We start from the raw sequence: 25,350 nt of genomic DNA, 5'->3' as shown, positions 1-25,350 counted from the left end.
CACCCAGGTGTCCCTAGATTTTACATTTTAAATTACATTGAAGAGAGGCACCTGGGTGGCTCAGTGGTTTAAAGCCTCTGCCTTCAGCTCAGGTCATGATCCCAGGGTCCGGGGATAGAGCCCCGCATCGTGCTCTCTGCTCAGCGGGGAGACTGCTTCCTTTCCTCTCTCTCTGCCTCTCTGCCTCCCTGTGATTTCTGTCTGTCAAAATAAATAAAATCTTTAAAAAAAATTACATTGAAGAATTTTGGATATATCAAACTATATAATGGATTTTATCAAAACAAGTTATATAGGCATATGATGCTTGGTATGTGTAAGTATTAATGTATGCATGCAAGTGTATCAATATGTTTATATTGAATGATTGTTTTTCTTGAGATTTGGTTGATTTAAAAACACTTTGTAAACTTCGTCCTTGAGATAATCAGATTTGAAACTTTTGACTAAATCCCTTTTTATCATAACTTTTTAATCTTTGATGAGATATGTGATGACTTGGAAAAATTTTTAAGGAATTAATTGGAAATGTTTTTCTCTTGACAGATTGGAAATACTATTTAGAATTCATTTAGTATATAATCATATACATTTATATGTATTTATATATATTTCAGTAGAATTATATTTACTCTGACATTGTCTAATAGCAAAAAGAAATTTCCAGATATTTTTGGTAACTTTATAAATGACATATATTTTTTTCCCCTCTAGTTTAGAAATAAATAGTTTTGAGTCTTTGAGAGTGGCTGTACTATCAAATTAATCTTTGTTCCACAGAAGTAATTGGAAAAGGAGTGAATGTCTAGTTAGAATGACATCACTGACTTAATATCTCAGTGGGGGTCTATAACTTTGAGTTTGCTTAGCAGCAGAAAATCTTTTGAAATACCGTCTTGAAAATAAGTCATATTACAGCAGGTTGTATTGAGTGTGAATATGTGATAAACTGCTGGGCCAGGACATAGACATGACTGATTCTTGACTCTAGTTTTTATTTTTACTGAGGTATGTGTAAGACTTAGACATGCTCTCTCCTTTGACAAGTCTTTCCTTGTTGAAACAGATTCTGTAACTTGCTTGTTGGTTGCTGATGCAGCATTTCAGAAATAGACTAGTGTGGCCCCCAGGCAAAGGCTTTGTCTTTTCTCCTTGGATCCCAGCAGAGTGATTGCCCGGCTGGCATTTTCCCAGGTTTATTTTGAAGGGAATACAAGGGAGCAGAAAGTGTATTTTTCAGGGAACTTAACAGGGCAGAAAAGGCGTGTGGAAAACAAAGGAGTATAAGGATTTAGTTTAGTTCGGGGTTTGCGTAGGGTAGGGAAATGAATTTTGTTACCGTGTGCTGTGATTTTATGATTTAAATATACTAGTCTTAATTAATCTCAAGAGTTGGTATGTTGACCCAGTCTGTTGAACCAAACAGAGATCAAGCAAGACAGGCTGAGCTTCTCTTTCTCAAAGTCTGCATGTTTTTTCTGCAGTAGTCTGCATACCAATAGAATGGATAGAAGGGTGTGTTTCTTTACATTTTTTCCAAGGAAAATTGCTTTATTCTCGTTAATGACAATGTAAGCCTTTGCTCATGACCTTTTTTCTTTTTTTTTGAGTTTAGCAAGTCTGTTAGAGTAGAATTATCAGTCTTTTTTTTTCTTTTCTTTCATTTTTTAATTTTTTAATTTTTTTAGGATTTATTTATCTTAGAGCCTATATGAGTGAGGTGGGGGGCAAAGGGAGATGGAGAGACTCCTTAAGTAGACTCCTTGATCCCAGGACCCTGAGATTGTGACCTGAGCTGAAATCAAGATTCAGATGCTCAACCGAGGCCCTCTCTATCTTTGTTTTTTTTTTTTTTTTTTTTTTTTTAAAGATTTTATTTATTTATTTGACAGAGAGAAATCACAAGTAGGCAGAGAGGCAGACAGAGAGAGAGAGAGGAGGAAGCAGGCTCCCTGCTGAGCAGAGAGCCCGATGCGGGACTCGATCCCAGGACCCTGAGATCATGACCTGAGCCGAAGGCAGCGGCTTAACCACTGAGCCACCCAGGCGCCCTCTATCTTTGTTTTTAAGGAGTGCAAAGATGGGGTCCGGAAACCTTTATATCGTAACTGGGTTTAAGCACTTGCTTCTTTAATTTGGATTACCTTATGCCTAGTTTTAAGGTAAGTCTGAGTGTTAATATGAGTATTGAACATTTTGAATAAGTTTTTGGGTCATCAGATCACAGTAAGTAGTGCTGTAATTTTGAATGAGATGCTGTTCCAAATTATGGTACTACTTATGATCTGATTACAGAAAGCTTATTGGTCACTGCCTCTTCTTATAAGGTGGCTTTATGCAGTTTATTGATCTGTGTACAGTATGGGTAAGAGTGGAAGAGGGAAGGCCACGTACTAGCTAGATGACCCAGGGCAGATCATTAAAGGATCCCGTATAGGCTCAGGAAATATTTATATAATATGGATGAAGAGATTGCCTTATTTCTATTCTGTGGAACTGGGTATTTTTAAGAAGCATTCTGGAAAACAATGGAACCATTATCTTTATTCCGATAGCCTAAATCAGGCATATTTAGTTCTCTGTCCTTTGGGTTTTGACGTGGCCGCTATTAGAAAAGGAAGAACGAATTTTCTGCTTTATAGTCATTATCAATACAGATTCTTGCCAATAACAGAATGTGAAAGCCAGAATAGAAATAAAAACATAGGTACAGTAGAAGCCTGTAGCTTTCAATTTAGTGTGAGCTTGAGGCTAGGTAGGCTGTGGGTTTTAACTGAAAGTAAGGAAAGAGTAGGTCTAAGAGAATAAACAATGTATTGAGAGAATGTTAAAAACCCAAGTTGTTAAATATAGTTGAAGAGCTCTTTTTTTTTTTAATGTAAAACTTCCATGTTTATTTGTGTAGAATGGATTGTCTGAGTAAAAACATGTGTTTAAACCCTATTCAAAGCATAAAAACATGTTTAATTGAATGTAACCACTATGTACTCAATTTGCTACCCACTTTGGAGCAGTCTCAGCTACTAAAATAACATAAGGAAGGATAAACTAAATTGGAGGTTAAGACAGATGTGCTTATGTGAGCTTATTTATAGCTCCTATATTAATTAAAACAAGTTGACAAAATATTTTTGTATTTTCTCTTTATATATAAGACTTAGTGTCTTTTTTTATGTAGTAGAGAAAAAGGTCTCAAAATACTTAAGAAAGAAAACTTTTTAGTTTTCACTTAAAGAATACTCAATCAAGAAATGATAAGCAAACACATAGTGAATTTGAGGTGTGGTGTGGGGCAGTGGGGGCTGTAGTTAGCTTTTCGTAGTCTGTGCCCACTCGTTCCCCTCTAATCTGCTTTCTGTGCTGCGGCCGCAATGAGAGACCATGGCTGAAGCAGAGTCTTCGCTTTTGGACCTGTTGGGTGATCAGATGGGAAGGCCAGACCAGGGCCTAATCATGGAACTTCTTGACCACACGCAGAGGAGTTGGGGCTTCAGTCTGGGAGTTTCTGAGTTGCCTGAATGTGTGTATGATGTAATCATAGTGTGATTTTTCAGAGTGGTAGTCAGACATTTTTGCTTGTGTGACCCCTAAAAAAATTTGAAAACACAGTTCTTCTTGCACATTTAATGGCATTACACCCAGTTTTTTATTTAAAGGTTTGAATAAATACAGAGGCTATCATTTCCAAATATATTGTAAACATCATTTAAATGTCTTTAAATGAGACATTTAAATTCTCTTAAAAGAGAATTCCAGTATCATAATAACTTGTATTTACCAGCTATTAAAAAATAGTAGTCAGAAATTATACAACTTTTCTTGATTTCTGTTCAATTCTTACCCAGAATTTGCTTCTAAGACCAAGTATTGTCTTTTATTGATTATTCTGTTGTATTTTTCTGTAACAAAGTATGTGTATAAACTTAAGTTTATATTAAGAAGCACTTATGTAATGGTAGGTTAAGAACCTCAAGAAATCTGCTTCTCCATAAAAGCAATGAGAACAAAGGTGAAAATGATTAAACCCAACTTTTTCAGAACTCTGGTTGTTAACCATAGGCTTGTAGTAATCCTTGGAGTGTATATTCAAGGAAAAGGACTGAATCAGAGTAAGAACAGTGAATTTTGTGTTTTAACTTGCTTTATTCCCACTCCCTCTCCCTGGCTCCATGGTAGCTTTAAACAAGTAGCCTAGAAGTCATTGGAGGGGTAAGAACAGGGGTAAGAACAGGTAAGAACATTGGAGGGGTAAGAACTTCCCCAAAAGCCCGAGCTCCAGACTGTTGTCACTATTTACTTGTCTGGAAGCTCCCCACTAAAGGCTCATTTATAGGGCTTGTCTTTATTTGACCTGGCTCAAAGATTGCCAGTGGTAAAGTCCTGTTCTTAGGATATCTATTGAAAACAATCAGCAGCAACTGTTTAACATCACAACTGCCTGTGTCAGTGATACCAGTTGGGGCAAACAACAGGTTGGTCAAAAACCTTAAAAAGAAAATCTTGGGAATGAGTTATCCATAGGTGGCTCACGAAAATTGCTGATATATTCATATATTCCAGTGCTCTAGAAGACTGTGCCCATGGGCAGGGGTGTATGCAGGCCCAGGAAATACTGGAAGTGGGCTTCAGTTCTCACCTCTGGCCTTGAGGCTCTGTACTAGCAGCAAGTAATGGCTGAGACGGTTGTGAACTGTTGAAGCATTGAAGGCATGTCCCAGCACACACTCAGCCCCCTTGGTGAAGGGTGGGAGACTCAATTATTACCTCAGTTACCACTAAACTAACTGAGCAGAGACTTCAGTGGCTGCACATGACCAAAAAAACCCAAACCAAAACAAAACAAAAAAACAGATTTCACAGAATTAGTCCAAGAAAGTCACTAAACAAATAAACAGTGATAGTAATAACAGCATGTCCTGTGAGGAGAGGGAATCTGGTTTTCAGAGTTTCCACCTTATATTTTTTAAAGTGTTTAGTTTTCAACAAAAATAAAATACTGAAGTATGGCTTATGGTCTTGTTCACCACTTGACATCTCCTGTGCTAAACTCTGCACTGGCCACATAACAGGTGTTCAGAAACATAATTTGAATTGATGTGCAGTGATTAGCAGGGTAGTCATACTTAGGTGATTTTTGAGAGCTGCTAGTATTTCCTTTCTTCCATTGTAAGTGTTTAACCCTAAGACAAACCCTGGCATTTTCATCACATCTCCTAGAACAGGGTCCTTGTTAAATGACATCATACATTTGCCCAAATGTGTGTTGATTTAGTATCCTGGAAAATTTGAAGGCTCTTTCGTTAGGCAATTATGTACAGTAAACCTGCTAAGAAAACTTGACTTACTCAGAAACCAGATCATTTTGAGATGTCTCCTATGTGAAATTTATCTTTATAGTTTGAATTTTTTAAGCATTTTAGGAATAAAACTATTATACTTTTTTTTTCCAGACATCCAGATCTCTAGTGACCTACAGTTGAGTACTCACATTGTATTGTATTTGACGTCTTTATTTAATGATTCAGAGGATTTTGGTGTGTCAGACCTAGTGAATTAAGACTGTCAGCACATGCTCATTTAAAAAATCTGGCTTCAAATCCGTAATATTTGCAGATGACAGACTTTTACTATTTTCATGATCAATTGTGATGTTGAAGGTATTCAGGGTTGTCATTTACTGTATTGATGTTCCCTGGTTCATTCCAGGAGCAGGAAAAAGGAAACTGGAAATACTGATGTCATCACATCTGTGCACAGAGTGTTATCAATATTTCCCATTTCCAAATACTCATTTGTGTGTATTTTTCATCATTCTCTTTTACTCCAGCATCTGAAAAAAGATGAAATAAACCTGCTAGACTGGCAAGCTTCAGACTCCTGTGTCCCTGCCAGGAGAAGATGTGCACCTATGTAGCATTGATGCCAGCCAGGGAGGCAGGGGCTGATGAGGGTCTTTGAGAATGTGGTCAGAATTCTGAACGGTGATGACAGAGTGCTGCAGATGCTAATGCTGAGTTGGCCAACTTTCAAAGAATTACACCTGAAAGAGAACCCATAAAGTAAATAGTTGTTTAGCAGCAATTGTGAACAAGGCCAGAAATGACTGGGGTTCACAGTGGATTAGGAAGTTAAAACTTAATTGTTAAGGAACCTGGTTAGGAAAACCATCTTTCCCTTTCAAGGACTAGTTTGGGTTTATAATAGGTTGAAGGCCCTTGTCTTTCTAGTTGTCTCACAGTTTTCTGTTTTAAATATATAAGAACATAAGCAGTTTTCCTATGAAAGAGCATTTTGGGTTTTCTGCACTAGAGCAAGTGAAAGTAAAATGGAAGGGCTTTTTTTTTGTTTGTTTTTCACTGTGGAAATAGCATGTAGACAGACATATGCACATGGTCATGTGTACATGTGTCTAAACTTACAAAGAGAAAGTTACATCTATAGTTCTTCATAGATAAACTCATGCACATATGTGAGTGCGTGTGCCTTATTTCAGTGGACATCTGTTATAAATTTATAGTTTTTATATATGAGTACATGTAGCTGTCATTATATTCATTGTCAATGAATATAATTTTTTCTTATTAAAGCAAGTTGCCATTATAATTGCTAATGCCCCTGATAAAGACTAGATAGCTTCAATAATCTTTCTTTATTTTATATATAGAAAGAGTGGGTATGGGGGGAGGGTGGGGAGAGGGAGAAGGAGAGAAGCAGACTCCCCACTGAGGGTGCAGCCTCAGTCCCACCACCCCAAGACCACAGCCTGAACTGAAATCAAGAGTGGGACACTCAGCTGACTGAGCCATCCAGGCATCCCCTACATTGACATTTCTTGTGAGTCAACCTAGGATGATGAAATTTCTTGGACTCCTGTCATTATCATTGGTGATGTGATCCAGGTCTAGATTCAGATTATGTGGCCACTTCTTAATCACGTGTCATTTCTCAGTTCATTGCTATTTGTCTGCCTTTCCTCATAGATCTAGTCTCTGAGGTAAATATGAGACTCTACTTTTCATATTTGTAGGACACGAATTCCCAGGTTTGATAGGTGAGGGAGGAGAATAGGTGAAGGTAGTGGTCTTGAGAAGAGCTAAGTGAAGACAAGACTGGTCCCACCTGAGGACGATAGCACCCTGAGAAGTCTGGCCTTGGTTAGAGCCAAGGAGAGGACCTTTGATAGAAGACAAGGCAGGATAGAGTTGGGAGCAACCTGAGTCCGTTTCACTATTGTCTCAGTTTCACCAGTGAGTCTGGGAGCAGTTAGGGGGAGGTAGGGGGAGAGGCACCTGCATGGACCAGGTGGACTGAGGGCTGGGTTGGCTGTCAGAATAGAGTGAAAGGAGCAGTCCAGGCTGTATGTGAGAGAAGAGAAATGCTGACAGAGAAACCAGGTGAGAGAAAAATATGTGGAGACCTGGGTGTGAATAGTAAAGTCTGAGGGTGAGGGAGCTGAATCAAGGGGAAGGAGAGGAGGGGTGAGCAGTGGATGAGGTGAGTAGTTCAAGGATGGAGAGCACTTGGCTTGTCCGCAAGGTGCCTCTCTGAGGAGTAGAGCCCGGGGCATGGGAGAGAGGGTGACCCTCCTGAAAGGTGCTGTGTTTGTGGGATCCCTGGGTCATCTGGCCTTCCCTCTTCCTTTACACTCTTCTCTGGTTGCCTTTGAAAAATGAGGAGGGGAGGGAGTGCCTTGACACCCATCAAGTACAGATTTTAATATCTACTAGGCAAAACTGATTGGAAAGTTAGGAGAGAGATGGCGAATGGGTTTTTTCTTTGTGATCATTTATACTCTCCTTCACTGTAAAATACAGTGTTTTTCCAAAATACAGGTAATACTATGAGATAGATCATAAATGAGAATATTCATACTAGGAGTATTATTAGGAAGATAATAGATATCCTGAGTCATTGCAAGAGGTAGGTCACAAATAGGGCTTTCATATTTCTTGCACACAGAGGGAAGAAGCAAACAGAAGCAGTGCTATATTTTATAGTGTCCATCAGGTTAAAAAACAAAAACATTCACTTAGCTGTTTATGAAACATTGTCAAATAATACTAAGCAATGTCCACAACAGTGTCCTTTTATAAATAAAATACATTTATTAGGCTTGCATGTGTCATTAAAAGCAGTCTGTCCAGAGAATGAAATAATATCGTCTAGGTAACCAACTCTGTGACACCTAGCTTAGCTGAGGGATAGCTTTTCTCTAGCACAGGAGTCACATATGTAGATACCTCCAGAGTCCTGGAGTGAGTAAGTGTGAATGGGGCTGGAGTGGAGGCCTGGATGACCTGGAGAGGACGAGATGCACTTAACAGGCATTTGGGTTCATCTTCTATTACAAAAAGCCCTGTGTGGGTTTAAAAAGTCATCCTACAGGCCAAAGTGCCCCACGGGAACTCTGATCTAGAGTGTGTGGACATCACCTATGAAATCCTTCTTAAAAATTGTTTCTCTCAGTTGAACTTTTGGAAAATACCGAACAGCAATGAGTTACGGGTTTTATTCTCTGACAGGTGCCTAGTCTGTAGATGACCTATGTTTCCAGTTTATCATGCAGCTGTATGTTTTTACCTATTGGACAGACTAGGGAGGAGGTAAAGCCATTTGTCTTTTCAGCTGAGGCCACTGGAAATTATAGGGGAGGAAAACTTTTCCCTTCTTCCCTTCCAGGTTCTTTGGCTGGCCTAATAACTAATTTGATATAAGACAGATTAACAGGAGAAAAACCAGTTTAATGACATATGTTTGGGAGCCCCACAAAGACGGGAGAGGCTCTCTTGCAGTCAGGCAATCGAAGTTTATATGCCACCCCAAGCTAAAGAGAGGAAGGTGTAGGAGTCTGGGACTTCAGAGGGGAGGAAAACAATTTAAGAAAATGAGAAGAACAAGTATTCGGTAAATGAATGTTTACCCTGCAGAGAGGTCTTTCTTATGTAAAAAAAAAAAAGTTATCTTTAGTAATAGCTCTCCTCCTGGTACAGACTCTAATTTTTTTTTTTTTTTTTTAAAGATAAGTTGGAGAGGTAAAAAGCTCTTCTTGAGTCTGTTGTGCCTTGGTTATCTTAAGCTCAAAATAATTTGCATGCCAAAGTGGCACATTATGAGGTGGCCTGCCTTGAACCACATTAGAATCTAGAGGTAAGGGGAGAAGGCCGATGCCACTCTTTCGTCTCCAGGTACCCTTTTGGGTCCACCAGGAGAGAAGAGGTGGGCCATCATTTTGGAAATGTTGTGCTAGAACTTAGATGGGAAATGGGTATCACATATTAAAAAAAAAATATGTAAGAGTTTTGGTTATGGCCACCTTTTGGACATTTATGCTGGTGAAGGATAGGACATTGACAAAGATAATCAAGTTCTAATTTCTTTAAAATTGGAGTATAGTACTGAAGGATGACCCGACGTCTTTTATCAGTCCTAAAAAAAGGTGAGATCTTCCCATTTGCAGCAACATGGATGGACCTATAGTGTATTATGCTAAGTGAAATAAATCAGAGAAAGACAAATACCATTTGATTTCAGTTATATGTGGAATCTAAAAAATGAATAAACAAACAGACTCTGAAATATGGAGAACAGACTGGTTAAATACGGGGCGTGGGTGAAGGGATGGCATAATAGATAAAGGGGATTAAGAAGTACACATTTCCAGTTCTAAAATAGGTCATGGAGATGAAAAGTACATCATAGTCTGTAATGCTGTGGTAATTTTGTATGGTGACAGATGGTGACCGCACTTACCTGGTGCTCACCAATTAATGTATAGAATTGTTGAATCAGTGCGTTGTGCACTTGAAACTAATAAAAACATTGCATGTCAGTTATACCTCAATACTAAAAGAAATGGAATAGTTCAACAATTGGGTAGTTTTTCTGCAGTTACATACAAATACGCGTAGACTTATGCAAATGCACACCTACTTAATCTGGAGCTGTGTTCCCAGTTTATGATACTGTGATTTGGTTCTGAAAGCTCTGGAACTTACCTGTTCTTCAGGGTCAGTGCAGGCAGTAAATGTAATGCTAGGGTGATGTGTGGTTCTCTCTGATCCAGCATCCTCAGGATCAAAAAAAATCTCCAAGCAAAAGAAAAGGCAGCCTGCTAATTTATTTCCTAATACAGTGTGATCCCATTATATGCAAATTAAATTATGCAAATTTCAAGTAATGACACAAATACTATTAATAAAAGCTTCACAGGATGTGCAGAATTTCAGTGGATACATTCCCCCAAATTGTGCATCAAGCTTGTCATATTTTCAAAGCTGGCAGGTCAACTGGATTGTAAAAATGCTTTGATACCCACTGGCATCACCTTTTCTTGTAAAGAGAAATACCTACTAACCCTTGGCAATATTATTTGAACTCTTTGTTGTTTATAGAACTTCTTTAAGGATTTTGGTGACATTTGCATTATTATTTTAAAATTAGGTATTATAATTTAAGTCTTTATCTTGCAGAATATCCAGGTGTACCAGTACTGGTGCTGAAAAAATCTTGCAAATCAGTAACTTTTGAACAGAAATGTGATAAAACACAGGATGATATGCCATGCTATCAATTTATGAGCTACAACTGAGAAATGCTAGAGATAATGCTGATATTAAAAAGCAACAGTAAAGAAAAATATAACACAGTGACTGTAGATTTATGTGTTCTGAGAATGCATTCCTCACACCCTTCCTCCAGACTGTGGGATAATCAGTTCTGAATTATGTGAGTTCTTCAGGGATACATCCTATGAATCAAATGCAGCCATGCTTTATGAAACCCTGTTACCCAAGCTTGGAAAAGATTGCTTAGGTTGAAAAAATAGCAAGGTACTTATTTGTTTGACGTGCAGTAGAACATCTTTAAGGGCCTCAAAGAAAATTTTGCATCTATTTCTTTAAAATTTGTCATTAAATACTGAGTGAATTTTTTTTGCATGCCACCCTGCTCTGTTGTGGGGAAGAAGTGCATTTCTGGCACTTATTTATGTATGGGGAAAGGTGGATGGTCATTTCTTGCTTGTAGGTTTGCATTAAATGATTTCAAAGTTCTTTGGTTTTTACATCAAGTAATATAAAGTGATAGGGCTTTTCATAACAATTGCTTATGTTTAAATGGTGGCTGTTCTGTGCCAGGCTCTGTGTGAACTGCCTTAATAACCCCTTTAATCCACATGGCAGCCCTTTGAGTTAAGTTACTTTTATTTTTGCACGTTAAGAAGACAAGCACAGGAAAGTCCAGTGACTTGCCAAAGATCCTAAAACTACTAAGTTGCAGAGCTGAGAGTCAAATCCAGGCTGGTTCGCTCCAGAGTCTCTGTGCTCATTGACCAATCTTGGCCCTCCAGGAAGCTGGAGTTGAGGATCTTCTAGGCAGAAATTTCATACCCTGAGGAGAATTTGCTCTGAAAACCAGGGGATGAGGCTGAATGTGACCAAATGCCCACCTTAGATTTCATCTAGGAAGCCTTGCTTGACTTCAACCCCCTCCTCCCCCTGCCAGCCTGCTGAACTCCCCACCTGCTTGTGATGCTTGCAACTATTTTAAGAGGGGTGAAAACATTTAATTTTGCAGTTAAAAAGCTGACAGTGGCTGTGTCTGTCTGGTGTTTGGGCCTCCTGTTAGTGTGAATGGGTGTGTCAAAGGATTTGGGTTTGTTGGGCGGCCACATAAATGACTGCTCTCAGATCTTCCCTTTTAATAGGTGTGGGAGGCAGGATACAGGATGAGAAGACTGGGAAGAGTGACAGACCTTGCCCAAATGATGTCAGCCTAGCTATCTTCTTGTCCAGACTTGAAACTGAGAGAGACTTCTGTCCGGAATGAGGTGATCCCTAATTGTTTTCACTTGGGCAGGGAGAGGTAGAAGCTGGGTCCTGAACTCCTGACAATGGAGCTGTAAAGATGCACTGGACGGTTTATAGACTTTCGTGCGAGCAGTGCTGACTGTATTGCTTGTCAGGCTGTCCCAGCTTTGATGAGTGTCCTTAGGGGTGTACGTGACACAGGCCCCATGCCGTTCCCTTCTCCCCCTCTCTCACAAATGGTTTTGTTGTATCAGATCAGTCTATATTCTATTTAGACCTTTTCCTTTGTGCGACTGCAATTCCTAAGAGCTAGGAATTTTATAAATGTAGAGACCACGTTCAGGAAGCAATCACATGCATTTCTATAAGACCGCTCATTTGTGGGGTAGCCTGGGTGGCTCTGTCAGTTAAGCATCTCCCTTAGGCTCAGGTCATGATCTCAGGGTCCTGGGATCGAGCCCCACATTAGGCTCTCTGCTCAGTGGTGTTTGCTTCTCCCTCTCCCTTTGCCTCCTCCCCGCTGCTGTGCCCTGTCTCTCTTTCTCTCTCAAATAAATAAGTAAAATCTTTAAAAAAAAGAAAGAAAGAAAGAAAGAAAGAAAGAAAAGACTGCTCGCTTGTTATAGGTATGATCTGAAGGGCGCTCATGCTCTTTCTTAAGTTCTCAAATCTTTTCCTGTATGTTTTAGTTAACTCTAAGATGTTGGAAATTAAAAAAAGAGGCATGGCCTCATTGGTTACTTTCTGAACCCCTTTTGTGGGTCCAAACATTAGATAGAAAACGTAGGAGGTCTCTTGCAGCAGTTTGCTTTTAGTCATGGAGCATCTAGGATCCAGTTAGAGGAGAGGTGGGTGGCATGGGAGAGCTGTCAGGGAACCTCACAGAGTGCTTCCATGTTTATTTGCAGCGAAAGAAGGCAAGCATTTTTGTCCTCACTTTACAGATGAGGAAGCAGGAAACTGCTTCATGTCAAACAGCTGATCACCCAGACCCTGCTCACACTCTTCCCAGCTGCCTCTCCAGTGTGGACAGTGGGAGAGTGAGGGCAAGTTTGAACTAAGCCTTGAAGTGTGGAGGCTAGCCTGAGGCCTCATCGGGAGGCTGTGTGAGCTGTAAAAGCCAGTCAGAAGCCTGTGTGCTACCCAGCCCCCCCTCCTTACTCACCCTGTTCCTTGGAGCCTCGCCCTCGGGCTGGAGGTGTGTAACAGGGTGAGGTGTCTGTTGCACATCATATTTGGTCTCAAGCCCTTGTCTTTGTTTTTGAGGCTTAGCTACAAAGACCGCATCAGAGTGGCCGAGATGTAAACAAGCAGGCTGGCAGGTTGGCGTGGGAGCGCTTCATGGCCGAGCCCTGGAGGGCAGAAGGCAGGTGAGGACGAGCAGTGTTAGAGAGACAGGGACGTGGAGCCACACTGCCTCCTCTGTGATTCCTGCCGAGATTTCTGTGGGAGCTCTTAGCACCATTTGTGGATTCTTCAGCTCGAAAGACCCAGGACGTATGGAGTGCTCAATATTGTTTACATGATGCATTTGCAGCTTTTTGAGGAAGATAGAAATAGGACTTTCCTTCTCTTAATCTATCTTTTTTAATGCAAAAATACTTTGAAAGGAATTATTAAGCCAACCTCAGCATTTAAAATTTTACATTTTGGGTGTTGTAAATGCAGAGGTAGAGTTTGGCTGTCCTTCAGTTGGACTTCAGGAGGCTTGGCTTAGAGAGTGCTTTGGCCGCTCTCCTACATTTCAGAGACATTCCCTCCAAGGCTGTGTCTCTGAAGGGTTGAAGATAAAAGCAACTGAACTTTGTTTAACTGACTTATTAACATTTTAAAGGACACTAAAGGTCACAGCCCAGGTGACTGCAGTTAATTTGCTCAGTTTACAGACCATTCTTCTAAGTCTTATGCTTAAGTACATGTAGGTCTTTCTGTCTAGGATTTCAGGTTGCTTTCTTCCTTCTGCTCTGCTGGTCACATTGGGTTTTGTGTGCCTGTTTTAAGGTGACTTTATTCGGCTTGGCATGTGTGTCAGGTCTAGGCCCGGTGATGCCAGGAACACAAGGATGAGTAAGAGGCGTCCTCCTTGGAGGCCTCAACCTGGTGGGATCACAGTGGGGACTCAAATAAGGTTCAGGCCAGACCGCTCTGGAGAAGGGGTGGTTCTGGTGAAATCAGTGTGTAGAGGTGGGAGGTGTGTAGAGGTGTCTTGAAGGATGGGAAGAAGGGGCGAAGGTTTACCAGGTGCCAGGCCCTGCTCTGGGTGCCACCTGTGTAGAATTTCTCCTTATAACAACCAGATAAAGTACATTCTGTTGTTGTCTGCATTCTGTACAGGAAATTAAGATGAAAAAGAAGGAACTTGTCCAAGGACCCACAGCTCAACAGTGGTACTGCTGGGATTCTAGCTCAGGTAGTCTGGCTGAGAGTCTATGCTGTGAGCACTGCATGAGGCGAGTGGGATTTGGACCAATGAAGATTAAGGGCTATGGACTCCCAGGCAGTAGATGGGGGAGCTACAGTTATTGAAAGAGCCGAGGCAGACCAGTTGGGTAGGGCCTTGTGATTGATGCCCTGGGGTCCCACACTGAAGGGGATGATTGTAATGTCCCATTGTTCAAGGATTTGGGGTCCTTGTGCTGGTGCAGCATTGTATTTGTAATGCAGGGGCGAGTGGGGAAGTTGTGAAGGTCTTTGAGTCCCGGAGTTGCAGAGGTTCTTGACTTCTGCTCTTTAGACCAGCCTGGGTTTTTGGCATTCATTCCCTGAGTAGGTGAACGTGTAGGTCTCAGCCCTTGCTGAGAGCCCTTCCCATTGTTTTTCCTTCCTTTCCTTGTTTCTGGGAAGAGTGTTCTAGAAGATCATCTGAACTGCTTCTACTTCTTTACCTCATCATCCAGTCTTCACCATTACCTCCGATCTATCCCGTGTCATCCCACTGGAACTGGTGCTACTAAGGAGTCTGACTGGCTGACTGATCATTCTGGTGAGGACTTTTCCGTCTTTGATTTGCCCAGTAGCTTCAGACCAGGGGCAGTTTTGCTCCGTCTCTTCTCCCTTGGATATCCCTTGGATAGCTGGCAATGTGTAGAGATACTTTTGGGTGTCACAATTGTTTTGAGTCAGCCCTCTGTTCTTAAAACTTTCCATCTGCCTTTATAGAATTCTCTCCTGGCTTGTCTTACAGTGAATTCTCAGTTCATTCCTTACCGTCTTCTGTAGAGGATTCTTCTTCAGCCTTTTTCTGTTGCTTCTCAGGATTCTTTTCCTCTCCTCATATGCCTCTTGGGTGAGCTCCTCAGTCCAGGGATTTAACTTCCATCTCTGGCTGTGTGGCTACCCATCTGTTGCAGGCTCCATGTCTTTGGACTCCAGTTGTCTCTTTCTCCACCTCATTGGTATAGGTATTTTCAATTCAGCAGGTCTAAAATAAGGCCAGCCCAAAGTTGTCTTTGTCCATTTGTCCAAACCTGCCTCTCCCATGTTTGCTGTCTGTCAGCGTTTGCTCCCCTTCAACAGTGAGCGCTATTTTACTCTGCTGCTGCTGTTGCTCAGGCACACACCCATGTCTCACCTGGATTACTGCCTCTCTGCCCCTCAACTCTGCAGTCTCATGTCCCACACTGCTACCAGGGGGAGCTTTCTAGAACAGAACTCTGAGGGTTCTCTGCTACAACAGATAAAGTCTGAGGTGAGCTTGGCATGTGCAACCTTCTAGACCAAGCCCTTTGGTTTCAACTAGGAGTATTACTGCTCTCCAGAAAGCCCTTTTGAAAATGTTATGGGCATTGGAGTAACTGGAATCCCCTGGAATCTCCATAAATCCTATTTACTTCTTAAGAGCGGGGTTCTACTTTGTGTCACTAACTTTTCCCTCCTTTTGGGGAAACTGGCCATTTATTTATTTATTTAAAAAAAGATTCTATTTATTTATTTCACAGAGAGAGAGATCACAAGTAGGCAGAGAGGCAGGCCGGGGTGAGGGGGTGGGGGAAGCAGGCGCCCTACTGAGCAGGGAGCCCGATGTGGGGCTCGATCCCAGGACCCTGGGATCATGACCAGAGCCGAAGGCAGAGGCCCAACCCACTGAGCCACCCAGGCGCCCTGGAAACTGGTCTTTTAGATGGCCTGTGGAGCATGTGATTAAATAAGTATAAGTATGTTGGTGTTCCTAGTTTCTGTCCTGATAGCTTTAGGAGAATTCTGGTTTTTTCCTTCATGTCCTGGCAGTGCAGTTCTGTGTAGACCAACAATTAGGTTGACCAGATAGATATTCCTGCCATTAGGTATCAGACCATTCTAGAAGGGAATTGGGGATGAGGGATTTCTGTTTTCTAATTTTTCTGTGGTATTCAGTATAGCCTAACACTTGTGATAAAGGACTTTCAGCGTCCTTTTGGAGCTGGTAGGTTAAGTGGCTTCATCATATTATTTCCTAGTTCACTGGAGTGATTCCTCTCTAAGAACCATGGAACTGCCTGTCATTACACCCACATCTTAGGAAAACCTCATAGTACATTACAGTGTTGGAAGTACTGACATACAGCTAATTGCACTTTGAAGGATTTGGACTTTTTGAAGCTTACTGGTGTGTTTTTCAGCAGATAACAAATATCTGAAAATAAATTCCCCTGGTACAACATAATACCAGAAGAAAGTAGTCAGTGTTTTTTAATCTTGTCTGGTGTGACTCCAGCGGTGGAAATCGTGACACCATAAAATTGTACTGTTGGCACGAATGGGCTTGTGGGGATGGTAGCTTTGCTCTCTCCAGCGTGGTGCCTGCTGGAATCCCAGCTCCTGCGTGCTAAACCTCTTTCCGTGTTTCTCCCCAGAAGCCCCGTGTGCCACGCCCCTGATCTGCAGCTTCGGGAGGCCGGTGGACCTGGACAAGGACGACTACCAGAAGGTGGTGTGCAACAACGAGCATTGCCCCTACAGCAGCTGGATGCACCTGCAGTGTTTCTACGAGTGGGAGAGCAGCATCCTGGTCCAGTTTAACTGCATCGGCCGCGCACGCAGCTGGAACGAGAAGCAGTGCCGGCAGAACATGTGGACAAAGAAGGGCTACGACCTGGCCTTCCGCTTCTGCTCCTGCCGCTGTGGACAGGGCCACTTAAAAAAGGACACGGACTGGTATCAGGTGAAGCGGATGCAGGATGAGAAAAAGAAGAAATCTGGGTCAGAGAAGAACACAGGGAGGCCCCCCGGTGAAGCGGGGGAGGAGGCCAAAAAGTGCCGGCCGCCCAACAAGCCCCAGAAAGGCCTGAGCCACGACCTCCCCCGGCGGCACTCCATGGACCGGCAGAACTCCCAGGAGAAGGCGGTCGGGGCAGCAGCCTACGGGGCACGCTCCCCCTGCGCCTCCCCGGGCCAGTCCCCGCCCACCGGCTACTCCATCCTCTCCCCTGCCCACTTCAGCGGCCCTCGCTCCTCGAGATACCTCGGGGAATTCCTAAAGAATGCCATCCATCTGGAGCCTCACAAAAAGGCCATGGCTGGGGGCCATGTGTTCCGAAACACCCACTTTGACTACAGTCCGGCTGGGTTATCGGTGCACCGGGGGGGCCACTTTGATGCTCCCGTGCAGTTCCTGCGGCGCCTGGACCTGTCCGAGCTGCTCACGCACATCCCTAGGCATAAGTTGAACACTTTCCACGTGCGGATGGAAGACGATGCCCAGATGGGCCAGGGCGAGGATCTGCGGAAATTCATCCTTGCGGCCCTCAGTGCCAGCCACAGGAATGTTGTAAACTGCGCTCTGTGCCACCGGGCACTCCCGGTGTTCGAACAGTTCCCTTTGGTGGACGGAACTCTGTTCTTAAGCCCGTCGAGACACGATGAGATCGAATATGACGTCCCGTGTCATCTTCAAGGTACAGGTGTTCACCTTGCCTGTTTTCCCTTTGTTAAAAGCCGAGAAGCAGAATGGGCTTGCTCTCTTCTGGAGTCAGTGTAATGGCGGGTACCTCTTGTTCTTGTTGGGTGCCGGGCACTGTTGGGATGTTTCGGCTTTGCCCCTTGAGGTGCTGGAGGGGGTGCTGGTACCAGTTTGTACATTTGGTACAATGACTCTTGATGTCACTGTACCAAATACAGTTGTCCTGGTGGGCCATTTTATGTTTTTATTCTGCTTTCATTTGAAGGGAGGATTCCTCGTGTACAGTTTTCCTTCACTGGGAGGGAATTGAGTAGGAATTGCATAACTATATCACTTGGTGTAAAACAGTTGCTTTTGCAACCTGTGTTAATGTGCCCAGCATGCTGTGTATTCTCTTGATCCTTGTAAACATAAGGGAGTAACAGAAGAGGGTCAGGGAGGGCCAGTGTGTTTTTCAGATGAGCTGAATTAATCTTGAAGTTTATGGAAAACCAGGCTTTCTTGATAACAGCAAAAGGAAAGTGGACGATTATTGGAAGCTGAGGCATCACCCTTCTGGCGAAGGCAGAGAGCTTAGTGCTGTGGATGACATTCAAGGGCGCAGCGATATTTCAGCCTGACTTGAATGATGGGTGTTGGTCAGGTTAAGTGAGCAATTGGTCAATTTGTGTGAAATTACTGAGTTTATATAAAGGTGAGATACATGAAATGTAACATGTTTATAACTTCAAAAGTGTGCTAAAAAAAAACCATGGTAGAATCAATATATCTCTACCTGTCTTTGTCCCACACCCCCTGTTGTTTCAGTTCTCAGAGATAGCGTTTTTCAATTATGACTGATTCTTAGGTTTTTATTTTTATTTTTTTTTTTAAAGGAGTTTACTTATTTGTCAGAGAGAGAGAGAGAGAACAAGCAGGGGGAGCTGCAGACAGAGGGAGAAGCAGACTACCTGCTGAGTAAGGAGCCAGCCATGGGACTTGATCCCAGGACCCAAAGATCATGACCTGAGCAGAAGGCAGATGCTTAACTGATTGAACCACCCAGGCATCCCACCATTGTAATTTTAAAACTGCCGTCTTCATATCCAGTTTTAGATATTGTCTATTGACTTAAGGTGGATGATTGTGCTTTCTTAAATCTTCCCATTTCTCTCAGGATAATGTATCACAATTCCTGGTGAAATCCTTAATGTTTTTACTGCTTTGATTATGTAAATATCTAGTGTTGAGCACGAAGTGTAGGTGTATTTCCTATCATATAGTATATTCTAGGATGTCTTTTGTTTTGTTATTACAGTTGATAATTGTTTCACAATTTCATTTGCTTATTAGTCTTCTTGGAACCATTGGCTGGTTGCTCTCCAGCAGCTTCCACAAAGCTTTCAAATTATTTGCACATACCTATCCTCCATTTAATGAACTTCTTTTTGTAGAAATTAAATTTCCTTCATGGAACCTTTCATCTTCCTGCTCCTGTCTGTCTGGCTGTACTCATTAGCTGCTATACTGCATGGCTGCCTTTCTAGGAATTCTTTGCTTACTTTTCTGTTCTTTATCTTCTGTTTCCTAGATATCATGTTTTCTTTTTTCTTGGTTTATTTCCTCAGTTTGTTAAGAAACATTCCCAGGAGGTTTCTGAGAAAGGAAGCATGGGCTTAGGTATTTTCAGACTTTGAAAGTCTGATAATGTCTTGATTCTGTCTTCACACTTGATTGCTATTTGGTTGGGTAGAGTCTTCCAAGTTACAAATATTTTCCCCTTAGGATTTTGAAGGCATTTCTTTCTTCACTATATCTGGTCTCCAGTGTCAGTGTTGAGAAGTCAGTATTTTACTGCTGTCCCTTTGCTTTCTCCTCCGATCCCCTGAGGTTTTAAGATTTTCTCTTTATCCCTAGTGTTCTGAAGTTTCACCATGACACAGGTCTTCCTCTCCACCCCCATTCATTGTGCAGTGTGCTTTCTTGGATTTTTGGCTGTGTAAACTCATAGTCTTCAGTTTGGGGAGATTTTCTTCTGGTTTCTTTCTCTGATCATTTCCTCTTTCATTTTCAAATACAGCTGTGGAACTGTTAGTCAGATATTGGACCTCTTAAGTTTAATCTTTTTTTTTTTTTTTTTTTTTTTTAAAGATAGAGGGAGACCTTACACATCCTATTGCTTATCTTTCTCTTTATCCTGCCTTTTGGAAGATTTCTTTGGCTTTATATGTCAGGATTTTTACTGAATTCAAGATTTTCTGTTCTATAAATACATAAATTATAATTTCCAAGAGCACTTTTTAATATCATCTTGTTCTTGTTTCATGGATGCAGGTTCCTATTTTAACTGTCCCCTCAACAGGAAAGAAGTGAGGTTGAGGGGAGTGGTCTCATTCCTTTTCTAAAATTTCACCTAACCTTTTAGCCCTTTAGCCTTTGTTAAAATCAAACTGATCCAGAACATAGTGTTTGAAACCAGGGATGGTTTATGATTTCTCATAGTTCTCTGGGTTGGTTGGTTCAGATGATCCCTGACACATGTCTGACAGTTGGCTGACTGGCTGGCCTGGCAGGGGTCCTCCGCTGGAATGAATGGCTCATCCCGGTTTGGTGTGGTCTTTTATCTTCCAGTGGGCTAGACTGGGCTTTTTCCTGCATTCAGGGGGTGAGAAGGTGGGGCCTGCTCTCTCAAGAGGCGTAAGCTTGGAACCGAGTATCATCACTTCCATCACATTGTGGTTTTCAAAATAAGTTGTAAGGCTAGCCCAGATTTAGGAGATGATTATTAAATAGACTACTTCTTGATGGAAGAAGTTGCATAGAATGTTTGGTTACTTGTCTACTCCACTGTTTCCCTTTTGGCGCCTCATTCCACTGCTTGCGTCCAGTTTCAGAGCTAAGTCATTTAAAATTTCTTCATCTGATTTTGTGATCTCCTGTTTTGCTTCAGGTTTGCAGGTATCTCAGTTTCCCAGAAGATGGAGCTTATGTATCGTTTCTTGTTCTTTATACTGGTTGGGGTTAATTTTCGAGGGAAGTAGGTAGAAACCACTTTCACTTTAAGACTGGAAATCTTCTCTGTGAAGATGAAAGGAGAGTACAGGGGTTCAGCATAAACGAGAGGACTGTTGTTCTTACTCTGTCTGTGATGACGGATTCTTTTCACTTACATCAGTGAATCAATCTTATGTATTCCATGCCTGGGCTGGTTGCTATCAATCCTTGCCTTCCATCTGAGGTTAGTAAGATGCTCTTACAAAAATGGAACTACCTTCACCAGGCCTAACTTAACCACCATCTATGGAATGAGTAACACCTGGGTATGATGTACTTTAAGCATCCTATAATTTCCAATCAGGAAGGGGCCACTGGGTAGTTAAAGGAGGCAATTTGAAGGCAGATGTCAGAAGGTGGATGGATTTTGATAACAAGAGGGTCTGGCTGTGTAAGGCCTTTGTTGATAGGACAGAGGCAATCTGAGCAAAGGAATGGTGATTTAAAAGTTGAAACAGAACTGGGGAGAAGAGATTGGTGAGAGTGGAGGTTCTCCAGTGGAAAATGAGTAGGGTAGGTAGGGAGAACGGATTATGGGTGTCCTTTCAAGCCTCAGTAAGGGCTTTGTAATGTTCTTTAAGAGCTGAAGAGTCTAATTTTTTTTTTTTTTTTTTTTTTTTTTAAAGCAGATGATCACCTGGGGGCAGGGAAGTTGTTTGAAAGGATGGGGGGGAGACCTTTCTCCAGAGAGGTGGAACTTAAATCTCCTGCCTAGATGGCAGGAGATGAGAGATTGCTGGGTGATGACAGTGGGAACTGAAAGGTAGGAATATCCACAAGAGGTTGTTTTAAAGAAAAAATTGTGGCTTTGGGGATAACTTGCCTCTAGAGGATGAAGCTGCATCCTGGTTGGCTCACTTTGGCTCTAGAGCGGATAAAGGATGCTATCATGGACGGGATTGGAGAACACTGGGAAGGAGACCTGTCTTAGGGAAAGGAAGATGAGGGCATTGGCTGGAGATGTCTGTCTAGCAAGCACTGTTAGAAATAAGCATCTTGGATGAAAACTGGGGAGCTTATTTTATAACAGGGTGGTTCAGATCTTAAGATTGGAGCATTCTTGAATAGGGAGAGAAGAGAAAGAAAAGGAAGAATGTGCGACAGAGCCCAGGACCACATGTGAAGGGTACCTTTCAGAGAATGGTTGGAAAAAGGTGAAGATTAGATAGACCTGAGAAACAAGAGTGGGGTGTGTGTGTGTGTGTGTGTGTGTGAGAGAGAGAGAGAGAGAGAGAGCATGGTGCCCTCTGTTGAGGAGGAAGAGAGAGCCTTGTAAGCAAATGAAATGGAAAGTTACCCTGTCAGTACTATTTACCTCTTTCCAGAGGGTAAGGAGCAGGCTGGTCCTAACCATAGAAAGGTGACGAGCCATGGTTTGGCTCCTGGCCAGGAGCGGCGCATTCTGAAGGAGTACGTGTTCTGAGTATAGCGTATAGCACTGTGGCGCTCCCTGATGCCTACGTAGAGAGCAGCAATGTTGCTATTGTACACCGTCTAGGTGGATCCTGGACATGCCCAATCTTTCCTAATGACTTGAATCCTAAACCTTTCCATGCAAACAAGGGTGACCTCTTTTCCTTTGTAAGCATTTGATGTTAACAAATGATGGAGAAATGGGGTTGTTTCTCTTAAGAGCCCAGTAGATAATAAGACATTGTACTCCATTTAAATCACCACTTACAAGTTAGATATGATCCTGGTTCCTAAGTTAAATATGGTGAGGCTGAGCAGTTTTGGAGACAGGGACAGTTAACACAGTAATTGTGGCTGTGGGATAATTCTGGGCCACCAGTACCAAGACAGACTGTTGACTTTCCTACGGTGGGACTTGTCAGTGGATGAAAGCCCGTGGCTGCAGACTGGCGTTGTTGGTTCAGGCTCTGTGCCACACACAGGCTTCTGAGCTGAGAGTCCTGCATGACCATTGGTTGGTTTGTAGGATTTGTACCTTGGTCATTTGAATTTGGATGTCCATATTATAAACCTGGCAGTATTTTTTAGAAAAGTGAATTGAAGCCCTATTTAATAAAGATACAACTTTGGAGTATGTGTCCCATTGACAGTTGTAATTCATCATTATTCTAAAAGGACAACTTGGGGATATAGGCTGAATATGACCTATTTTGCTACTTATTTTATCTGAATGGTAACATGTTTGCTTATAATTGATAGATCAGCCAGTGTTTTAGCCCCGATGATGGCCATTCTCAGCACTGTGTCTTCTGTGCACAGGGAGGCTCATGCACCTGTATGCGGTGTGCGTGGACTGCCTGGAAGGGGTTCATAAGATCATCTGCATCAAGTGTAAGTCGCGGTGGGACGGCAGCTGGCACCAGCTGGGCACCATGTACACCTACGACATCCTGGCTGCCTCTCCATGCTGTCAGGTTGGTATCGACACCCTAGACCAAGTTGCGTGTGAACTCCGGCTTCTGTCCCCTGGCAAATGCAGAGGAGATAGAGCCGCACCATCGTTCGTTCAGGAGAGGGCGAGGAAGATAGCAAGTGGCTGTACCACCTCATCCCCAAGTCCAGGAATGATGGCTAATTTACCATGGTTTGATGAAGCTATTGCTGGGATACTCTACAGCCATTGTGGGGGGGGGGGTATTGTAGAATAGGGGGTATTGTAGAATAATATATAATTAATGGGAAATATTTTTAGGGTACTAAGTAAAAAAGGTAGTTTATAAAATGGTGTAACAGTATGCTTCTTTTTGTAAAAAGTGACTACAGAAAGGGATCTGCTAACCTATAAGCCCGAGGTTGTGTCTGCGTGCTGGGATGCTAAGTGGTTCCTGTCGCTTATATTTTCTTGTTTTGTGTGACTAACATATACTTAGGTTCTAATAAGAAAAAGTTATTTATTTATTTATTACAATTTTATTTATTTGACAGACAGAGATCACAAGTAGGCAGAGAGGCAGGCAGAGAGAGAGGAAGGGAAGCAGGCTCCCTGCTCAGCAGGGAGCCTGATGCTGGGCTGGATCCCAGGACCCTGAGATCATGACCTGAGCCAATGGCAGAGGCTTTAACCCAGTGAGCCACCCAAATGCCCCAAGAAGAAGTTATTTAAAAGGAAGAAGAAACTTTTACTTTCTTTGGTGGACAGCATTTTCTTTTTGCTTCCTTTCTGTGGGGTAGCACAGTTACACAGGAACTGCCTTCTTCTACTGTGTTGGAGGCTATCGTGAAATGTTTGTAATCCTTAAAGCATTGCTGAGAAGAAGCATTTTCCGAAGTTTAGCTGTCACCAGAGGAAAGGGAGGTAGTAGTCCGGGAAAACACGTTAAATAAGTTCATGGAAACACAGGAGGCAAAACAAAATCCTTGGAAGTATCTTGGTTCATTTCCAAGTGCTTGGAGGAAAAGAGAGCCTTGTTTTAGAATTTCTTCATGTTCGTAGGTAGGAGATAATTTTACTTTGCTCTTTAGTCTCCGAGCCTGGCTTTAATACAAATAACTATTAAGCACTTCATTAGTTACTATATAGCTTTGTATCTTTAGCACTATGGTGTGATTTTTTAAAAAAGAATATCCTGTGATAAGCTGTGCAGGTTGAAGAAAAAGGTTGGCCGAGCGGGTGCTTCAGCCATACTTCGTCTATACTAGTGTTCTCAAAAAAGAGCTATGGTCAGGAGAGACCTAAATGGCCATCCATAGCTTGTCATTTGATTCTAGACAGGGCTGACTTTTCTCGTATGCTATTCTAATATATTGTCCACATTTCCATTTTAAAATTCCATTAGCCTTGGAAATGAGATCTCAAAGTCTTTTTAGCTGCACCCTGTAGCATTTGGTAATACTCAACTGTGCTATAGCGCCAGCTCTTGGATGAGAGAAACAGAAAGAAGTGGCTCCTCTCGTTGATACACACAAGAGAGGGTTCTCTTTTAAAGAAGTAAGGAGGGGATGCCTGGGTGGCTCAGTTGGTTAAGCGACTGCCTTCGGCTCAGGTTACGATCCTAGAGTCACAGGATTGAGTCCCGCATCGGGCTCCCTGCTCAGCAGGGAGTCTGCTTCTCCCTCTGACCTTCTCCCCTCTCATGTTCTCTCTCTCTCATTCTCTATCTCCCATAAATAAATAAAATATTAAAAAAAAAAAAGAAGTAAGGAAGGAAAAGAGTTTGGGGCCGTTCATTGGTGCTAGAAAGGATGTGGGAGAGCTAGGTTAGCCTCCTTGTTTTCCACATGCAGTGGGGGTCTTCACAAATGTGGCACAGCCATGCTAAAACCTCGAACTCCCTGTCTGCTCCTCTTCCTGCTATATCACTGAGAGACAGTGGGATTATTTCCTTATCTTTAGGGAGGAGAGCAGAATGGCATCCTGCCACAGCCAGCCTGGTGGTATTCACTGTGTATTTCTTCCTTAAAACAATGTGAGCCCAGACCTCTATTTTCTGGCCTTGAACTAAAAGTGGAAAACAATGTTTGATTACTCTTTGGCTTTAAAAAAAAAAAAATGTCAGTTAACTACAGTTCACTCTTGAACAACACAGGGGGTAGGGGTACTGACCCCATGTGTGGTCAAAAATCTGCCTGTAACTTTTAACTCCCCAAACACTTAAATACGAACAGCCTACTGTTGACCAGAAGCCTTACTGATAACATGAATGGTTGATTGACACGTAT

The 25,350-nt window shown here is 42.3% G+C and overlaps 1 protein-coding gene across 5 annotated transcripts in view; it reads left to right on the top strand.

The window, feature by feature from the left end:
• HECA (hdc homolog, cell cycle regulator) overlaps positions 1-25,350 on the top strand; it is a 44,741-nt gene that overhangs the window by 14,257 nt on the left and 5,134 nt on the right. For 4 of the 5 annotated variants that reach the window (XR_009354609.1, XR_009354607.1, XR_009354608.1 and 1 more), the window contains exons 2-3: positions 16,640-17,680; positions 22,951-23,105. Coding sequence is in view for 2 of the 5 variants with exons in the window: in XM_059177407.1 (XP_059033390.1) it covers positions 16,640-17,680; positions 22,951-23,105 (1,196 nt within the window). In the remaining 3 variants the exon portion in view is untranslated. Of the gene's footprint in view, positions 1-16,639; positions 17,681-22,890; positions 23,106-25,350 lie in introns of those variants that run through there. The other variant, XM_059177408.1, reaches the window with a different exon arrangement.

This window comes from Mustela lutreola, chromosome 6 (assembly GCF_030435805.1).
Source record: "Mustela lutreola isolate mMusLut2 chromosome 6, mMusLut2.pri, whole genome shotgun sequence".
NCBI lineage: Eukaryota > Metazoa > Chordata > Mammalia > Carnivora > Mustelidae > Mustela > Mustela lutreola.
This window is presented reverse-complemented; position numbering and strand designations above follow the sequence as displayed.